The following is a 16,684-nucleotide window of genomic DNA, read 5'->3' on the forward strand; positions in this document are numbered from 1 at the left end:
CGCTCAAGCCCCTCTCTCTGAATGGACAGGAGGTGTTTCTAGGGCCTTGCCCAGCGCCTGGCGCACAATAGGCGCTCGACGTTTCTCCAATGAAGAATGGCATCTCTGAGCCGTGTGCTTCACGAGCAGAAAGAGTAGCTGGAGAAGAATCCAAAGGGGCCTGCTGGGGGCTCTTTGCAGCACTGTGCGCGCCTCTGGGGACGCTGAGTCAGAGCTCGCGGGCGCGGATGCGGGGACGGGAGGGGACTGGGACTGGAGGATTGTGGGGAAAGGAGGGTGCGGCGAGGGGAGAGAGGGGCTCGGGAGGGGGTGCGCACTGGAGGAGCGCGGACCCGGAGAGCAGAAGGGAGGATCGTGGAGAGAGAACGGGAAGATCCAGGGGAGGAGGAGGGCGCGGCGAGGGGAGGGAGGAGCGCGGGGAGGGGGCGCTGAGCAGCTGACGTGGGCTGGGGTCGGTGCAGTTGGCTGTGGGAGGCGGCCGCGCAGCGACACAGTGTCCCAGAGCGAGGACGAGGGGGCGCCGCGTCCGCACCTCCCCGCACAACCCGCGCCGCCGCCGCCGAGTCGAGCCGCGTCCTCTCCCGCTCCTGCTGCTCCGGGAGCCGCCATGGCCCCGGCCCTCTGGCCGCGCGTCAGCCTCATCCTGTGGCTCGCCTGCCTCCTGCCCTTGGCCCCAGCCGTGGTGGCCGCAGGTAAGGCGCTGCGCGGGCCAGCCGCTTGCCCTCCCCGAACAGTGGCGCGCCCGGGGCCTCGCGGGGAGCCTGGGCGGCGGAGCTGGCGCCATGCGCCCTGCGCGTACCTCCCTCCTCCGCGGAGTCCCTGCACGGCGCTGCGGGGGGCACACCGCCAGCTGGGCGCCGCGAAGCCCCCTGCGCTCTCTCTTCACCACTCTCCCCAGAAGTCGCCTTGCCCCTTGAGGGGGCTCTCCGCGCCCCTGGTTTCTGCTGCCACCTCTAAATCAACCCTGCCCTGGAAACCGTGCGCTCTAACCCATGAATCCATCCTGATGCTTGGGGACCTCGCAGCCTGCGGGGTTGGTGGGAGGACGATGCTGGGTGACCAGGTATGTGCGGGGGGGGGGGGGTGTCATCACGCCACAGTCCCCCAGGGAGCACTGCCAGGTCGCCCGCGGAGCAGCATTTTTGCATTAACTCGTCGCCTTATCTGGAGAGCCTTTCCACCCTGTTTGTGTTGGCTTTGGAGATGATGCGTTATTAAGGCCTAAGAGGCCAGCCTGCCATTTCCTCTCTGGGAATGATTTCCAAAATGGACCCCGAGCGGGTTCCACCGGGTCCCCACCCCTTGTCCCCTGGTCACGCATCCACCACCCCCACCGTGGGAAGGCCAGCACCAACTTTTCTGCCTCAGTCTGGCGACAAAATTGGACCCAGATTGGAGAGTTGTTGGGAAACAGTTGGGATGTGGGCAGCTATGGTTGGGGTGTTAAATATATATTATCCAACAATTTCATCCCCCCCCCCCCAAATAAAAAAGAATGGGAGAGAGAGGAAGGCAATTATGTGCAATAAAAACCACAAGGCAAAATAAGAACTTGCATCTCAGGGATGAAGTCAGAGAATTTTGTGGGAATTGTACTTGGTGAGGATCATCTGCCTCCCCCTAAAGATTCATTAGGAACGGGGTCTCTTATCCATTACGTGTCCAGAAATGATCGATGAGAGCTAAATTACAAAAAAAAAAAAAAAAAAGGTGAATTAATTCTTTGAATGTCATGTGTGGTTCCCAGCCTGGCCTATTGCACCCACGATATGGTCAGAATAACTGGGAATGGGGTTGTGGGAAAACCCACCGGGAACATCAGAGGCTCAGATGCCCTTTCACCCCTCCCTGGGGTCTGGGTCAGCTCACATGGTGTGCTTCCTGTACCACCAGTTGAAGTCAGAAGTCCCTACCCCGGACCGTTAATTACTTCCAGGTTGTGTTATCCAGACTCCAGAGGGGCCCTAGGAGGCGTCTGGGGCTGCGTACATGTGCATTGTGAGAAGGCTGGTACGGCCATCGTGTTGTCAGAGGAACTGTGTGCCGCTGGTCAAGTCCTGGGCCTTGCTCCGGGTCAAGCTCGGTGGCAGCTGCCACTTGGCTTTTTGCTTTGGCCTTTTCAGCTCTGGGTGTCTTGGGTCACCTGTCGCGCCCTCTAAGCCATGCCTTGACTGCTGCTCTGTCACCTGCACTCTCAAACTTAGAAAGACGGATTTGGATGGGTCGGGTGGCAGGATCTGAGCTTGGTTCCCTCAGCCACACGTGAGGAAGCCCTCACGGTTTACTTCAGCCTGGATGTCCTACTAGACACTTCCCAGAGACCTGAGGAAGAGGGACGTCCTCACCCAGGAACTGTGAAACGTCGGCTTAAAAAAAAAATCCTTAAGAAAAAGTGCCCTTGGAGAGGCTTCTTGTGTCTGGACAGGTAGGGGCCTCCCAGGAGCTGCGCCAGCATCTGCCGCAATGTTGGCCGTAGCTACAGCCCCTCCCCCACGCATCCCTCCGCCCTACGGAGCCTGAAGCCCTCCTGATTCCATTCCCCTGGCAACGGATCTGCAGATCTGCGTTGTGCTGACATGCGCCTTGACACGCACCCATCTCTCTGTAGATGCCGGGTGGCCATTAGAATGCAGCCAGCTAAACGTCCCTGCCACCTGCCAGCCTTGCTCTGGCCCACGCTCCTCGGCTCTTCGCCTTGGGGTGGGCAGGAGCGAAAGGGAGAAGGGCGGGGATGGCTTCTCGTCCCAGCACCCTTGCTGCGCAGCCTGGCCAAATGCAGCCTCCCAGCTAGGAGGGGAGAGAATGGAATTCAGTCTGGTAGAGCTGATCTGCTCCGTGGCCACCGGCAGCAGCGTGATCCCACCGGGCTCAGGGGACTCACTCCCTCGATGTAAAGTACGCACCTTATCTTCTTGGGGAAGCCTTCCGCCGCAGCATCTGGAAATCTCTCTTTAGGACATGGGTGAGGGGCATGACTGGAGCAATGGGAACAGGCAACATTGCCACAGGATGAGTGGGGACAGTTGAGGACACACATACTTACTCACTCACCTCCCAGTTTTGCTGAGCCCAACAGGTCTCTCGTGAGCTCCCTGAGGGTCGGAGGCATCTCTGCACTTCTGGACGCCCCAACACCTGTAGGGGTGGGGCCTAAGAACTGGGCTCAGTCAGTACCACCTGGGTGATCAGTGTCATGGGGCACTGCCAGGTGGGCTGGTTCCTCTGCCACACCCTTCTCTCCAGGTGCCACTCAACAGCAGCACTGTTGAACATCCACTGTGTGCTAAGCACTTTGCTAGGCACGGGGGGAGGTGGAGATGACCCCTGTCTGAAAGGAGCTTACAGTGCGGTGGGAAAGACCGAAAACATCCCCACAGAGGGTTGTGACACTCTGTGCTCAGGCTGTTGAAAGATCAGCAAGGAGGGGAGGGACTCAGGAATGGCCTCCTCGAAGAGATTATATCCAAGGTCAGATAGGTGGAGAACGGCAGTGGGAACAACATGTGCAAAGGCCCTGGGGCTAGGAAGGACAGCATGTTGGGGGGAACTGCAAGAGTTAAAGAGGCCAGGGTGACAGCATGGGTGTCTGAAGATATGAATCTAGACTTTACCCAAAGATTGGCCTATGGTCAGATTACCTGTGCAGGAAGCTTGTTGTGGGGGGTGGGGTGTGGGGGCGGCTGAGAGAGGGGCAGGACTGGAGGCCAAGGGTCAGGGACAGGATGTAGCAGTAATCCAGACAGGGCTGAATGCTGGCCTTAAGCGATGTTAGTAGTGATGGAGAGGAAGCGAGCATGCCCAGAGAGGAGGAGTCACAGTGGCAGAGGCCTGAGGATTGATTCTTGGGACAGCTGGATCCTCTGACCCCAACTAGGTGCCGTGCGGAGGGGTGGGGATGGTCGGTTTGGGGAGTGGAAAAATCCCGAGGGTCTAGAGGAGTCCTGTCCAATAAGACTCTGGGTGATGAAGGAAATAATCCGGGTCTGTGCTGTCCAGAAGAGTAACTAATAACCACTTATGGCTATTACACACTTGCAATGTGGCTAGTGTAACTGAGGAACAGAATTTTTAGTGTTAATTACATTTCACTACTTAACTTTGATTAATTGCTCAGTGCAGATTCTGGAGTCCAGAGAGTAAGTTTGTGTTGCTGGGTTCCCTCAGCATTTAGGAGGCATTTAAAGCCATGGGCGGGGGGGGGGGGGTGCCTGTGGCCAGGAAGGTGGGAGTGGGGAAAGAGTGAAATGAGCTGGGGACCCCTCCCCTCTTCCTTCCGCCTCCCCTCTCCTGCCCAGGTGTGCGCTGCAGCAGGTGGGACCCTCTCTTGCTGCGAGCCAGCGCAGCTAGTAATTCCAGGTCCTGAGTGGGAACGGCGTGGAATTAAGAAAATAGGCTTAAAGAAATAAAGGATGGGGTCGAGAGGGCTCTGCAATTGCTGATAGCAAGAAGAGAGCGCCCTCCATGACTGCTTCTTGCTTTATTTATAGGGCAAAGCGGGCCATTAGCAAATCAACGAGATCTCTGATCATATTTCCAAGGCAATCTAAGAATTTTACTAAGTGCAGAAAACCCCCACCGTACATATCATCTTAACTTCACACAAAACTAAGGATAGAAGAAACTTGCCTCCAGTCTTTCTGGGGGACATGGAGGGTAGGATGAGTATAAACAATCCAGCACCACAGCTTAACAGCCTTTTGCAACTTCACAGAACAAGTGAGGTGGGGGGTTGGGCAGACTGTCAGCTTACAGCCAGTTCCCCACACCTCTGTCCCCCCCAAAATCTAAACTGCAAAAACCCTGTTGGCTTTTTGGTCCCCAACACTCTCTCACCTCAAGCCCTTCAGAAATCTCACCTGCAGAGGAAAATGACAAATGATAGGACAAGAGTTACCAGGCATGCTGTAGTGTTTTTTTTTTTTTTTTTTTGTATTTTTCTGAAGCTGGAAACGAGGAGGCAGTCAGACAGACTCCCGCATGCGCCTGACCGGGATCCACCTGGCACACCCACCAGGGGGCGATGCTCTGCCCATCTGGGGTGTCGCTCTGTTGCAACCAGAGCCATTCTAGCGCCTGAGGCAGAGGCCACGGAGCCATCCTCAGCGCCCGGGCCATCTTTGCTCCAATGGAGCCTTGGCTGCGGAAGGGGAAGAGAGAGAGAGAGAGGAAGGAGAAGGGGAGGAGTGGAGAAGCAGATGGGCGCTTTTCCTGTGTGCCCTGGCCGGGAATTGAACCCAGGACTCCTGCACGCCAGGCCGACGCTCTACCACTGAGCCAACCGGCCAAGGCCAACCATATTGTTCTTGACAAGAGCGAAGGGTGCTACAAATGAGGATATACCCGCTCGAGGGATTATCACCTGGATATTCATTTCAGTGTGACCACGGACACAATTGGATATGTTGTCTGGGGAAATAAAAGAATTGAACTTGTATACAGAGTGTGATTATGACTAGATTAAAAACGTCTATGCATAACAAAGGGACATAAAGACAGTCATATGATCGCGGTTGTTGGCTCCAGGAGGTAGGATAACGGGACATGTCTAATATTCTTGACGCATATGTATTAATTACTTTTATGATGGAAACAAGCCTTACTTTAAACACCTTGTTTATATGATAAAATATGAAGCTGTCTAAAGCAGTTGAGGAATAATGACTTAAAAAACCGCCTATGATTCAGAATTAAAAACAACAACTAGACTTAATGATCTTCGTGTAAGAGCGTGATTTAAAAAATAGTAGAAAATGGGGGCACTGAGTCTGAATCCCAGCTTGACCGCGAACTGGCCATGTGACTCTTGGGCAAGTCATGTGAGCGGCCCGCGCCTCAGTTTCTCCATCCGTAAAATGGAGTGATACGAGGCAGCCCAGAGGGGGGGCAGTGGGGTTCCTTTGCCACATCTCCTCCTGAAACGCAGCTTTTGTTTCTGGCCTCCTAGACTTGTATGAACTTCACCTCACCTCTGACAGCCCCGCCACCACAGGGGCAGAGGTGACCATCACGGCTCGCCTGGTGGCCAGCGACAACGGCAGCCTGGCCCTGCCCGCCCGCACTCCCGTCTACCACTTCCACTGGATCCACGCCCCGCTGCTGCTCACGGGGAAGACCGAGGAGGCTTTCAACTCGACCATCCGCGCCGTGACGCACGTGCCCGGGGACTTCCCCGTCTCGGTCTGGGTCACAGCCTCCAGGTGCCGGATGTGCCGGCCTGTGGCGCGGAGCCTCCTTGTCCTCTCCGTCACAGGTGAGGACCTCTCCTGTGGGCCGAGCTGCCTTCAGACCCTGGGTGCAGAGGAGAGCACCCGGCCTGGCTAGTAATCAAAGGGGGTGCCGATTCAACCCTTGGTTCCTCCTCCGCTGTCAGGTGAATTAACCAAGGGTCAGAAAAACGGTAATCCCCACGGCCGGCAGGGTCGTGCTGAAACGGGTGCCGAAAGCACGTATTGCTCCTGGGGGTAGAAATTAATACAACCCCTTGGAGAGCAGCTCATCGATAGGTATCAATTATTTGACTCTTTGGCCCATTCATTTTCTTTTTTTTTTTTTTTTTTTTTCATTTTTCTGAAGCTGGAAACGGGGAGAGACAGTCAGACAGACTCCCGCATGCGCCCAACCGGGATCCACCCGGCACGCCCACCAGGGGGCGACGCTCTGCCCACCAGGGGGCGATGCTCTGCCCCTCCGGGGCGTCGCTCTGTTGCGACCAGAGCCACTCTAGCGCCTGGGGCAGAGGCCAAGGAGCCATCCCCAGCGCCCGGGCCATCTTTGCTCCAATGGAGCCTCGGCTGCGGGAGGGGAAGAGAGAGACAGAGAGGAAAGCGCGGCGGAGGGGTGGAGAAGCAAATGGGCGCGTCTCCTGTGTGCCCTGGCCGGGAATCGAACCAGGGTCCTCTGCACGCTAGGCTGACGCTCTACCGCTGAGCCAACCGGCCAGGGCTGGCCCATTCATTTTCATTCTCTCTTTCTCCCTCACCCCATTCCCTCCTTCCAAGAAGTTCCTACTCTCTTGGAGTTCATAATCTCTTAAAGAATTGATCTTCAGGAAATAAACCTCCATTTGGGTAATACTTTACGCACAAAGGTGTTCATGGCAGTGCTGTTTATAATAGCAGAAGAAGATATAAACAAGTATGCGACCAGTGGTTAAGTATATTGATATGCTTTCTATAATGAATAATCATAACCTTTCCATAGTTTGTAATGTCCTTGGAGAACACTCCTGCTTGTACATTTTTTAAACAGCAAAACAGAATTTTATCACCAATTGGATCAACTGTGTTTGGTATACACAAACACACACACACACCAATTCTTTTTTTTTTTTTCACACACCAATTCTTTGCAATTCTTCAAAAAACATCAACAATGGTTGTGTGTGAGTGGTAAGAATTTTTTCTTTTCGTTCTACTTTTCAGCATTTTCCAAATGAGCACGATTGAGCATGCCTTACTCTCTCCTTTTGCAGTGAAAAAAATCAGCTCTTCAGTTTGTTTGTTTTTATGGAGAAGGCCACGGAACGGAGGTCCTTACCCAGCCTAGCACATTGGGGGTGTAGCAACGTGATCAGTAGAACTGTTCTTTTTTTTTTAGGCTCATCTAAAACTTTGAAACATTTTCCAGCAATTAACTTTCTTTTTTTTTTTTTTTTTTTGTATTTTTCTGAAGCTGGAAATGGGGAGAGACAGTCAGATAGACTCCCGCATGCGCCCGACCGGGATCCACCCGGCACGCCCACCAGGGGGCAATGCTCTGCCCACCAGGGGCGATGCTCTGCCCACCAGGGGGTGATGCTCTGCCCCTCCGGGGCGTCGCTCTGCTGCGACCAGAGCCACTCTAGTGCCTGGGGCAGAGGCCAAGGAGCCATCCCCAGCACCCGGGCCATCTTTGCTCCAATGGAGCCTTGGCTGCGGGAGGGGAAGAGAGGGACAGAGAGGAAGGAGGGGGGGTGGAGAAGCAAATGGGTGCTTATCCGTGTGCCCTGGCCGGGAATCGAACCCGGGTCCCCCGCAAGGCAGGCTGACGCTCTACCGCTGAGCCAACCGGCCAGGGCTCCAGCAATTAACTTTCAAAGCTTGTGCATTTCCTTCTGATTCTGGGCATCCTTTTTTTTTTTTTTTTTTTTTAATTTTTTTATTGATTGATTTTAGCAAGAGAGAGAGAGAGAGAGAGAGAGAGACAGGAACATCGATCCGTTCCTGCACGTGCTCTGATGGGGGGGGGGATTGAACCGGCCACCTCTGCGCTTCGGGACGATGCTCTAGCCAACCGAGCTCTCCAGCCCTGGGAATCCTGGGCATCTTTTGTGGTAGGAAGTTCAGGGTCCTAGTGAAAGGAATGCAGGTGCAGAGCTGTGCACATCACACCTGCTGTGGGTCCCCGACAGTGTCCACACAGCAGGTGCGATGGCCTGGGGGTCGTGCGCCTCCGTGCGCCGTGACCTGCAGGGTCCCCTCTCGCCACCACCCAGCTCTGACGGCCAGAAGTTCCTGCAGACATGGGAGGCCACTCCTGGCTCTGCCCTCCCGACACGTCAGTGGACTCACCTTCCTTTGGTCTCTCCCCCAGAGTCCCTCGTGGGGAACCTGGTTGTCACCCAGAACGCCACCCTGCCCTGGCCCAGCTCCTATCTCACCAAGACCGTCCTTAAAGTTGCCTTCCAACTCCATGACCCCAGCAGCTTCTTCAAGACTGCCTCGTTCCTGTACAGCTGGGACTTTGGAGACGGGTATGTCCTTACCCCAGTTGATGCCTTGAGCCCACGGTGGTGGCCCTGTTGTGCCAGGCAGGGGGCTCTGTGCTGTCCCAGCTTCGCCCGCTCGCTCTCTCACTCCCAACACTCCTTGAGCTGGGGGTGCGAAGCTGGGGGTGCATGGGGGCCAGCAGTGAGCATCATGGGACCTGCCTCTGAGTGCCGGCAGCCCAGTAGAGGAGGCCGCTGGTCCCCACACCAGCACTTCAAGGAAGGCCAAGGTAGGAAGGAGTTTTCTCCATTTGACTTTGGAGGGACCTATTCTGGCTTCACGTGTCCAAACTCCTCCTCTCCAAACAAGACAGGCTATAGGACGCAGTGGGGGTCAGGCACTGAGCCCAGGCAGCCCACAGATACCCCGAGTTCATGCAGCGGTGGTGCTCAGTTGGAGACCCCTCATTCACGGCCTGCGCCTAAGCCCCTGGCCGACGGTCCCACGCACTGAGCCTGTAAGTCCCCACGGAGGTTGAGGGGTCCTGAAGGGTCACTGAGCCTTTGATGAACTTGGAAAGCAGCTGTGTGTGGGCTCCGAGGTTCTGATGTCCTCTCTGCAAGCCCAAGGGGACAGCTGGGCCTGAGGAACGCCAAGCTTTGGAAGGCTGCTGCTGTGACAACAGGTCTGCTCACGAGGGGCTGGTAGCCAGAGGCATGTCACTGTACAGACACCCCTGACTCAACAAGGTCACACGGATCCTCTATCTCCTCCCTGCCACCTTACAGCGCCCAGCTGGTGACTGAAGACTCAACCGTCTATTATAACTATTCGATCATGGGGACCTTCACCGTGAAGCTCAAAGTGGTGGCGGAGTGGGAGCAGACGACGCTGGGTGCTGGGAAGGGCGTCGCACAGAAGACGGGGGATTTCTCCACCTCGCTGAAGCTGCAGGGTGGGTCTCCCGGGCGTGGGTGCAGGCTGAGTGCCTCTTATTCCCCGGTCACCTTGGCCTCTGGTCAAGGGCACCAGGCACAGTGGACTGTGTGCCTCAGTCTACCACACAGGGAGGAAACACCGAAACCCACCTCTCCCTAAGCTTTGGTAAGGGGGGGCAGTCACAGAACCCCAGGCCCTGGGAGCCCTGAGACAACTGTCCTTAGCCACCAGGTTTAACGATGTCCTCTGCCTTTCAGAAATCCTTCGAGGCATCCAGGTCTTGGGACCCACCCAAATTCAGACCTTCCAGAAGATGACAATGACTTTGAACTTCCTGGGGAGGTGAGTGAACCCCAGAGTGTGTTGTGTGTGACCTGTGGCCCCCTGCCTGCTCTTTCCCACAAATGATCCTGAGCTAAGGGGCCCCAAGTCTGGGGGCAGTGTGCCAAAGGTGAGCTGTGAGCACAGCGCCGTGCTCAGGGGCCGGGGGCCAGAGCACTGGCCTTTCAGGACTGTCTGCACGTGGGCTCCCAGGCAAAGGCAGAGGAGGGCACCACTCCTGTGAAATGCTCTCTGTATGTGACTTGGGCCTGCTCTCCTGGAAAGCAAGCTATCTTGGGTAGGATGTGGCCCACCTCTGGGCAAGAATGGCATCAAGCTGAATTTGTAGTCATCGACAAGACACAGAGAGGCCGGGTGCCCCGCAAAGATGAATGGAGCCGCAGAGGTTAGCAGCTGGGGCCCAGCTCTCCAAGGATTCTCCCGGGGAGGACCCACCACCTCCCCCGATGGGGACACAGGGACACATCAGAGGGGAACGGGGCTGGATGGAAAAGAAGCAGAGTGGCCGAGGCAGGAGAAAGGCGTGCCGGGGGGCTGGAGGGGGCGTCTAGAGCTCTCGGGGAGCTTTGCAGTGGGAGCTTAGGACGTGGAGGATGGGGTGGGAAGCCCTGGGGCTTGGCAGGCCTGATTGTGACGTGTGTGTTTTACTCGGGCCTGGGGTCGTATGAGGTGGGGGTTCTCACGGGGTGTTTCTGAGGTGGACCTGTGCTCCTGGGCCTCTGAGCCTGTGCTGCGGCAGGCAGACCACACGAAGTGCCCCCGTCCCCGTTAACCCTACCACAAACTTCCTGGCCCTTGCAGCTCCTCTGCAGATGCCGCCTCCTCCAGGAGGCCTGCCCAGCACACTGCAGGTATCCTGCAGGCGTCCGTCTGTGCGAGGCTGCTTGTGTCAATGGCCTGGAATGCCCGAAGGGCCCGGGGCCATCTCCATATAGTATTCTGTTCCCCGGTCTGGAAGGTGTGAAGTGGGGGCCAGGACAGCTGGGTGTTCTGTCCCAGAAAGGACACCGGAGTTCACGGCCACCTGGTCTTTCTTGGACTCGGTCTGTAGTCACAGTCTTAGCCGAGCCATTTCTGAAAGCCCGCCCGCTCTTGCCCGCAGTCCGCCGCTGTCCGTGTGCTGGCGCCTCAAGCCCGAGTGCCTCCCGCTGGAGGAGCGGGAGTGTCACCCGGTATCGGTGGCCAGCGCAACTTACAACATGAGCCACATCTTCAAGGATCCTGGGGACTTCTGCTTCAGCATCCGGGCGGAGAATGTCATCAGCAAGACACATCAGTACCACAGGATCCAGGTGTTTCCCACCAGTAAGTGACAGCGCCCCTTCTGAGCCACACAGAGAGCCGACACCAGCCAGACCTGCCACCAGCCCACTCTGCCAATGCCATGACAACCACACCCTCCAACTCTAGAATCACTGGTAGCCCTACTGACCCCGGCCAACACACTGACCGACTGCCCGGTCCCCTCCCCCACCAAATCTTACCAGTGCCACCACGCGCCAGCTCTAGCAGCATCCGTTCTCCCAGCACAAGCACGGGTGACGCCTTCCAGCACCGCCCAGAACCAGCAGACAGCTCTGTAACCCCTGCGCCCATCAACCCCTCAGTAGCACCCCTGCCAGCCCCATGCCCTTTGGATCAATGTCACCACTGCTGTGTCACCCCAACATCTCAGGTCTCTTGCTGCCACCACCATGGCCACCAATGTCCCTTCCACTTTACCAATGCCACAAATGTCCCCACACTTGCCAACATGATCACAGGGCACCCTTGTTAGAACGCCCAACCCTCTCTCCCCAGAATACTCTTCTCCGAGCCATTGCCAGGCCCGGCCCCTGACTCACAGTCACGGGAGTAGCTGATGACGGCTTTAGGTTCTCCCCTTTATTGCCGAGGGGCCTCTTCGGTGACCCCAGAAAAGTGCTTCTGTCTGTCGAGGACAAAGTCAGATCCCAGGACCCTAGAGGGCATTCTTTCAGCCGCCCGGCGGGATCTTGCTTGTAGAGGACTGAAGTGGAAGCTGTCCCAGCTGCCCTGTCCCCGGGGAATGGCCCTGTCCCCGGGAATGGCCCTGTCCCCTCCAGTCCCTGCAGTCCCTCTGAGCACATGCTGCACTCCGCTCCAGGCCCGGCTGACCTTGCAGGTCAGGGAGGCTCTGACCTGTGGGCACTTCAGGGGCTTGGGTCCCGCCCCCTCCCAGCACCTCCCGGGCACTGAGTTTCTAGGATACCCCTGAATACTGCAGACAAGACAGCAATCCAGGTAATCAATGCTGCCTCTTCTTGGGAAACAGATCCCCACGGCGTGTTGGTGTCTGTACGCAGGGAGCATAGGAAGAGGGTGAGAGGGGAGGGTGATAGGGAACTCAAACCTGCTAATCAGCTTGCCACACACCTGGCTCATTCACACCTCACCTGGCCGCACCCCCAGGGCAGCCTCTGGGGGTCAGTATCGGCATCAGGCAGCATAGTCAGAAACAGGATTTGAACCCAGAACTGCCTAACTCCAGACCCTGGGCTCTTTCTGCTCCACCACGCGGCTGCCAGACAACAGGATCTGTGAGTGAGCCCAGAGCTGACAGAGAGGCCACAGGCCGCTTGGGTGCCCTCAGAGCATGGCTTCCCTTCCCCGACGCAAGTCATCCAAGAGAGAGCGAGGGGGCAGCCGTGATGTCTTTCACGGCCTAGACTCAGAAGTCACATGCCGTCACCCCTGTCGTGTGCTGTTCGCTAGGAGCAAGTCACGCGGTCCAGCCCGCACTCAGGGGCAGGGACTTTCGCTGCACCTCTTGAAAGTTACTATCAACACCTGTGGACGGATTCTGAAACTCTCACACACACCAACTTGGTTTTAGCGAAATCCTGGCTTTGCCTTTGGAAGTTGCCTAGCTGGGAGGTCGGCACGTAAGGGAAAGGCTCTGGTGAGGTTCACTCTCCCCCCGCCCCACAGTGGCCTCTGGAGAGCTGGCGTTCTGCACACAAATACCCAGGCCCGTGCCTTCACCCCTCCTCCCTCCCAGGCATCCAGCCGGCTGTCTTTGCTTTCCCCTGCGCCACCCTCATCACCATGATGCTGGCCTTTATTATGTACATGACCCTGAGGAATGCCGCTCACCAGAAGGACATGGTGGAGGTGAGTGGTCAGGAGGGTGGGGTCTGGACCTCCGGGCCCTGAGAGGATGAGGATGGAGAGGGCGCGAGGAGAGGGGTCTGGATCCAGCGCAAGGCCCTGGGGCCGGGGCAGATATGCCCAAGAGGCATCCACAGACCAAGCAGAATTGTTGAGTTGGGGAGCCCATGAGCTGGTAAGGGAGAGGCACTGGCAGTGGGAGCCCCAGGAAGCAGAAAAGCCCAGGGCGCAGTGACGCGCTGTGCGGCGTCCCAGAGGTGTTTCTGTGCCTGCTGCCTCCGGGCAGCTGAGCTCGGAAGGCCACCCCACGGGGCTCCCAGTGGGCGGGTGATTGACCCGTGGGGTTTTGTTCATCATAGGTGGCTGATTTTGACTTTTCCCCCATGTCTGACAAGAACCCGGAGCCACCAAGTGGGGCCAAATGCTGCCAGGTGTGCTGCGGGCCCTTCCTGCTGGAGGCGCCGTCCGAGTACCTGGAGGTCGTCCGCGAGAACCACGGGCTGCTGCCGCCCCTCTACAAGTCTGCGAAAACGTACACCGTGTGAGCGCCCCCCGCCCCGCTCAGCTTTAACCAACTGCCAACTCGACGCTTCGGGCAGGGCGGTGCGTGCCACCCAGCAGGAGAGGTTCGCGTGGGTGGGGCCACCTGCCCTGGCCAGCCGCCCATCTGTACAGTTCAGCTGCTGTCACAGGCCCCCCCTCACTTAGCCCCGCCCCAGCCATCTGTCCATCTGTCCAGCCCAGCCACTGCTGAACGGCCTTCTCAGTTAGCTCCGCCCCAGCCATCTGTCCATCTGTACAGCTCAGCCACTGCCAAACGGCCCTCTCCATTAGCCCCGCCCCACCTCTCACCTTTGAGGAGGCCCCAAGTGGGACTCGACACTGTGATGTGGACCCTCCTCTCTCCAGGTGTGCCTGGCTGCCCCTAGCCGGATCCTCCTATGTCCACACGTCTGCTGTCCAGCGGAGCTTTGAGCTCTCCCCGGCAGCCCTGCCCAGGTCAGAGAGTTAGGAGGAAGGTCACAAATGGTTAGGGATATATGGCGAAAGGTCATGCACAGAGTCAAAAGTTGGCATGCGTGGGCACGCGCGCGCGCACACACACACACACACACACACACACGTCACACAGACATCTCCTGATTTCCTCTGTATCAGTTCAGCTGGTTGCTGGGCTACACCCTGAATTAAAACGAGGATCAAATCTGACCTTTTCCACTTGGCCCCGATAACTCCTGGGCCCGGTCTGTCCCTTTGTGCATTGTCCCTGCAGCTACCTGGTCCCATTCTAAGGACACCTTGTGCCCTGCCTGCTTGCTGGGGGGTAGGTGGCGGCAGGGCTAATACTTGGTGAGTGCAAAGTGCTTTATAGATGGTGCCTCCTTCTGCTGAGACCATGTTAACGTCCACTGGGGGAAAGGCTTTGCAGCAAAAGAGGAGTCGAGCCTGTGGGGACTTGGCCTGCCTGGGAGGGGCGGTAGTCCCGCCGCCCACTTGCCCCCCCACCAAGAGGGGGAATCTGGAGGGGGAATCTGGAGAGGGAAGAGGCAGTGCCGATGAGCCCTGTGGGAACCCAGCCCCGTTTCTCTCTCCTGTGACCCAGGGACTGGGGCAGGCAGAGCAGGTAGAGGGAGCAGGTTATGGGTACAGGGCAGGCAAAATTAAGGGGGTGCCAGGAGCAAGCCGAGCCTGTTGAGTGGGGGGCGGGGCATGGGGGCGAGCTCTGTTGCTGTAATCATTTGCTCTCAGACTTTGTGCAGAAAACACTGTCGTGCAGCTCATCCTCATGAAATACTGCCATGACTGCTGAATAAAGCTTGTGTCCTCCGAGTATAGCCGAGCACGTGCTGTGTGGTCCCAGGCTCTTTCCTTTCTGCCCGCGGGGACGTTTGAGTGGTTCTCTGCCGCAGCAGGCTGGTCTGGCGTGTTCTCTGGTGAAGTGGGCTGGGTGGGGCCTTGGGCCCCGGTCAGTGATTCTCATACTGCTGCTCAGACTGCATCACAGACTGGTCAGGCTCGGAGGAGGGTCTGATGAGGGTCTGATGAGGGTCTGTTGGAGGTGGGCTGGGCGCCCCGGTGACCAAGGGCAGCCAGGTCAGACACTGTAGGCCGACTAGATCAGAGTGGGAATGTTGGCCGTACCTGGTACCTGGGGACTTGTTGAAAATGCAGCTCCTTGGACCCTGCCTCACACCTGATTCAACACCTGGGGAGGGGGCCAGTCACCTGTTTCCACAAGCCCTCGAGATTCCAGCAAGTATGGGAACCCCCAGTGTCTGGCAGTGCTTCTTGAACTTGGATGAACATGACAATCACGAGAGGGTCAATGACATGTGCTCGGTCAGAACATCTGGAGTAGGGCCTGAGAATCTGCATTTCTTTTTTTTTCTTTTTTTCTTTTTGTATTTTTCTGAAGCTGGAAACGGGGAGAGACAGTCAGACAGACTCCCGCATGCGCCCGACCGGGATCCACCCAGCACACCCACCAGGGAGCGATGCTCTGTCCCTCCGAGGGGTCGCTCTGCCGCGACCAGAGCCACTCTAGCGCCTGGGGCAGAGGCCAAGGAGCCATCCCCAGCGCCCGGGCCATCTTTGCTCCAATGGAGCCTCGGCTGCGGGAGGGGAAGAGAGAGACAGAGAGGAAGGGGGGGTGGTGGAGAAGCAAATGGGCGCTTCTCCTATGTGCCCTGGCCAGGAATCGAACCTGGGTCCCCCGCACGCCAGGCCGACGCTCTACCGCTGAGCAAACCGGCCAGGGCCTGAGACTCTGCATTTCTGATGAGAGTCCTGCTGATGCTACTGCTCTCAGGACCACACTTTGACTTGAAGACCTGTGGATCTCCACCCTTCCTAAGCTCTGTTTCTTCTGTAAGAGGTCTGGGTTTTTTGTTTTTTTTTTTCTTTATTTCTCTGCTTTCCCACCACCCCCAGTACCCGGTGTGCCCCGAGCTGGACACGGGTGGGAACAGCGCCTGTCTCCGCCCCGTGCTGTGCCACTCGGGGAAACTTGCAGTGAACAAAGCCATCTAGGGAGCTTTCTGGAACATCAGCCTTGTTGGCATGTGGGACAGATGCTGCCAATGTACCCTTCCTCTGACCCTACAAGTCAGTGGTCAGCTGTCAGCCCCCAGTCGCTGGGAGAGGCATGGGACAGACTTGGGTACAGGCACCCATCGCTTTATTACACTTCACAGATGTTGCGATTTTTACAATGGAAGGCAAGACCCTTCACCGGCCTAGAGATGACGACTCACTTTATTGTGACTTTCTGGAACCCTGCCTGCAATGTCTCCGGGGCATGCCCGTATTAGTCCACTCGGGCTGCCACAACGAAATACCACAGACTGGTTGAACTTTATTTAGTTCTGGAGGCTGGAAGTCCAAGGTCAAGGTGCCAGCAGGGTTGGTTCCTTCTGAGGCCTCTCTCCTTGGCTGGTAGACAGCTGTCTCCTCCATGTCCTCACATGACCTTCCCTCTGTGCCTGTCTGTGTCCCAATCTCCTCTTCTTAGAAGGACACCAGTCAGATTGGATTAGGACCGCCCTAATGGTCTTATTTTTACCTTAATCGCCTCTTTCTCCACGTTC

General features: G+C 57.1%; 1 protein-coding gene across 2 annotated transcripts; it reads left to right on the forward strand.

Moving 5' to 3' along the window:
* Positions 1–402: 402 nt before the first annotated feature.
* On the forward strand, positions 403–14,940 carry TMEM130 (transmembrane protein 130). Of its 2 annotated transcripts, none has more exons than XM_066343244.1 (8): positions 403–692; positions 5,945–6,250; positions 8,572–8,731; positions 9,476–9,642; positions 9,884–9,968; positions 11,071–11,273; positions 12,988–13,100; positions 13,457–14,940. In XM_066343244.1, the coding sequence occupies exons 1-8, from the start codon at positions 608–610 to the stop codon at positions 13,640–13,642; spliced, it is 1,305 nt and encodes a 434-aa protein (XP_066199341.1). In that variant the 5' UTR covers positions 403–607; the 3' UTR covers positions 13,643–14,940. The 2 variants fall into 2 exon arrangements, with proteins under 2 accessions (XP_066199341.1, XP_066199342.1); XM_066343245.1 differs by having other exon boundaries at positions 404–692; positions 13,493–14,940.
* The last annotated feature ends 1,744 nt before the right edge of the window (positions 14,941–16,684 follow it).

The sequence above is a fragment of the Saccopteryx leptura genome, chromosome 6 (genome assembly GCF_036850995.1).
Source record: "Saccopteryx leptura isolate mSacLep1 chromosome 6, mSacLep1_pri_phased_curated, whole genome shotgun sequence".
In the NCBI taxonomy this organism is placed as follows: Eukaryota; Metazoa; Chordata; class Mammalia; order Chiroptera; family Emballonuridae; genus Saccopteryx; species Saccopteryx leptura.

Excerpts from the sequence above, each read along its gene's own strand:
- TMEM130 (XM_066343244.1), top strand. The coding sequence starts at position 608 with ATGGCCCCGGCCCTCTGGCCGCGCGTCAGCCTCATCCTGTGGCTCGCC. Across the intron at positions 8,732-9,475 it reads AGCTGGGACTTTGGAGACGG|CGCCCAGCTGGTGACTGAAG; the intron begins GTATGTCCTTAC and ends GCCACCTTACAG. Across the intron at positions 9,969-11,070 it reads ACTTTGAACTTCCTGGGGAG|TCCGCCGCTGTCCGTGTGCT; the intron begins GTGAGTGAACCC and ends TCTTGCCCGCAG.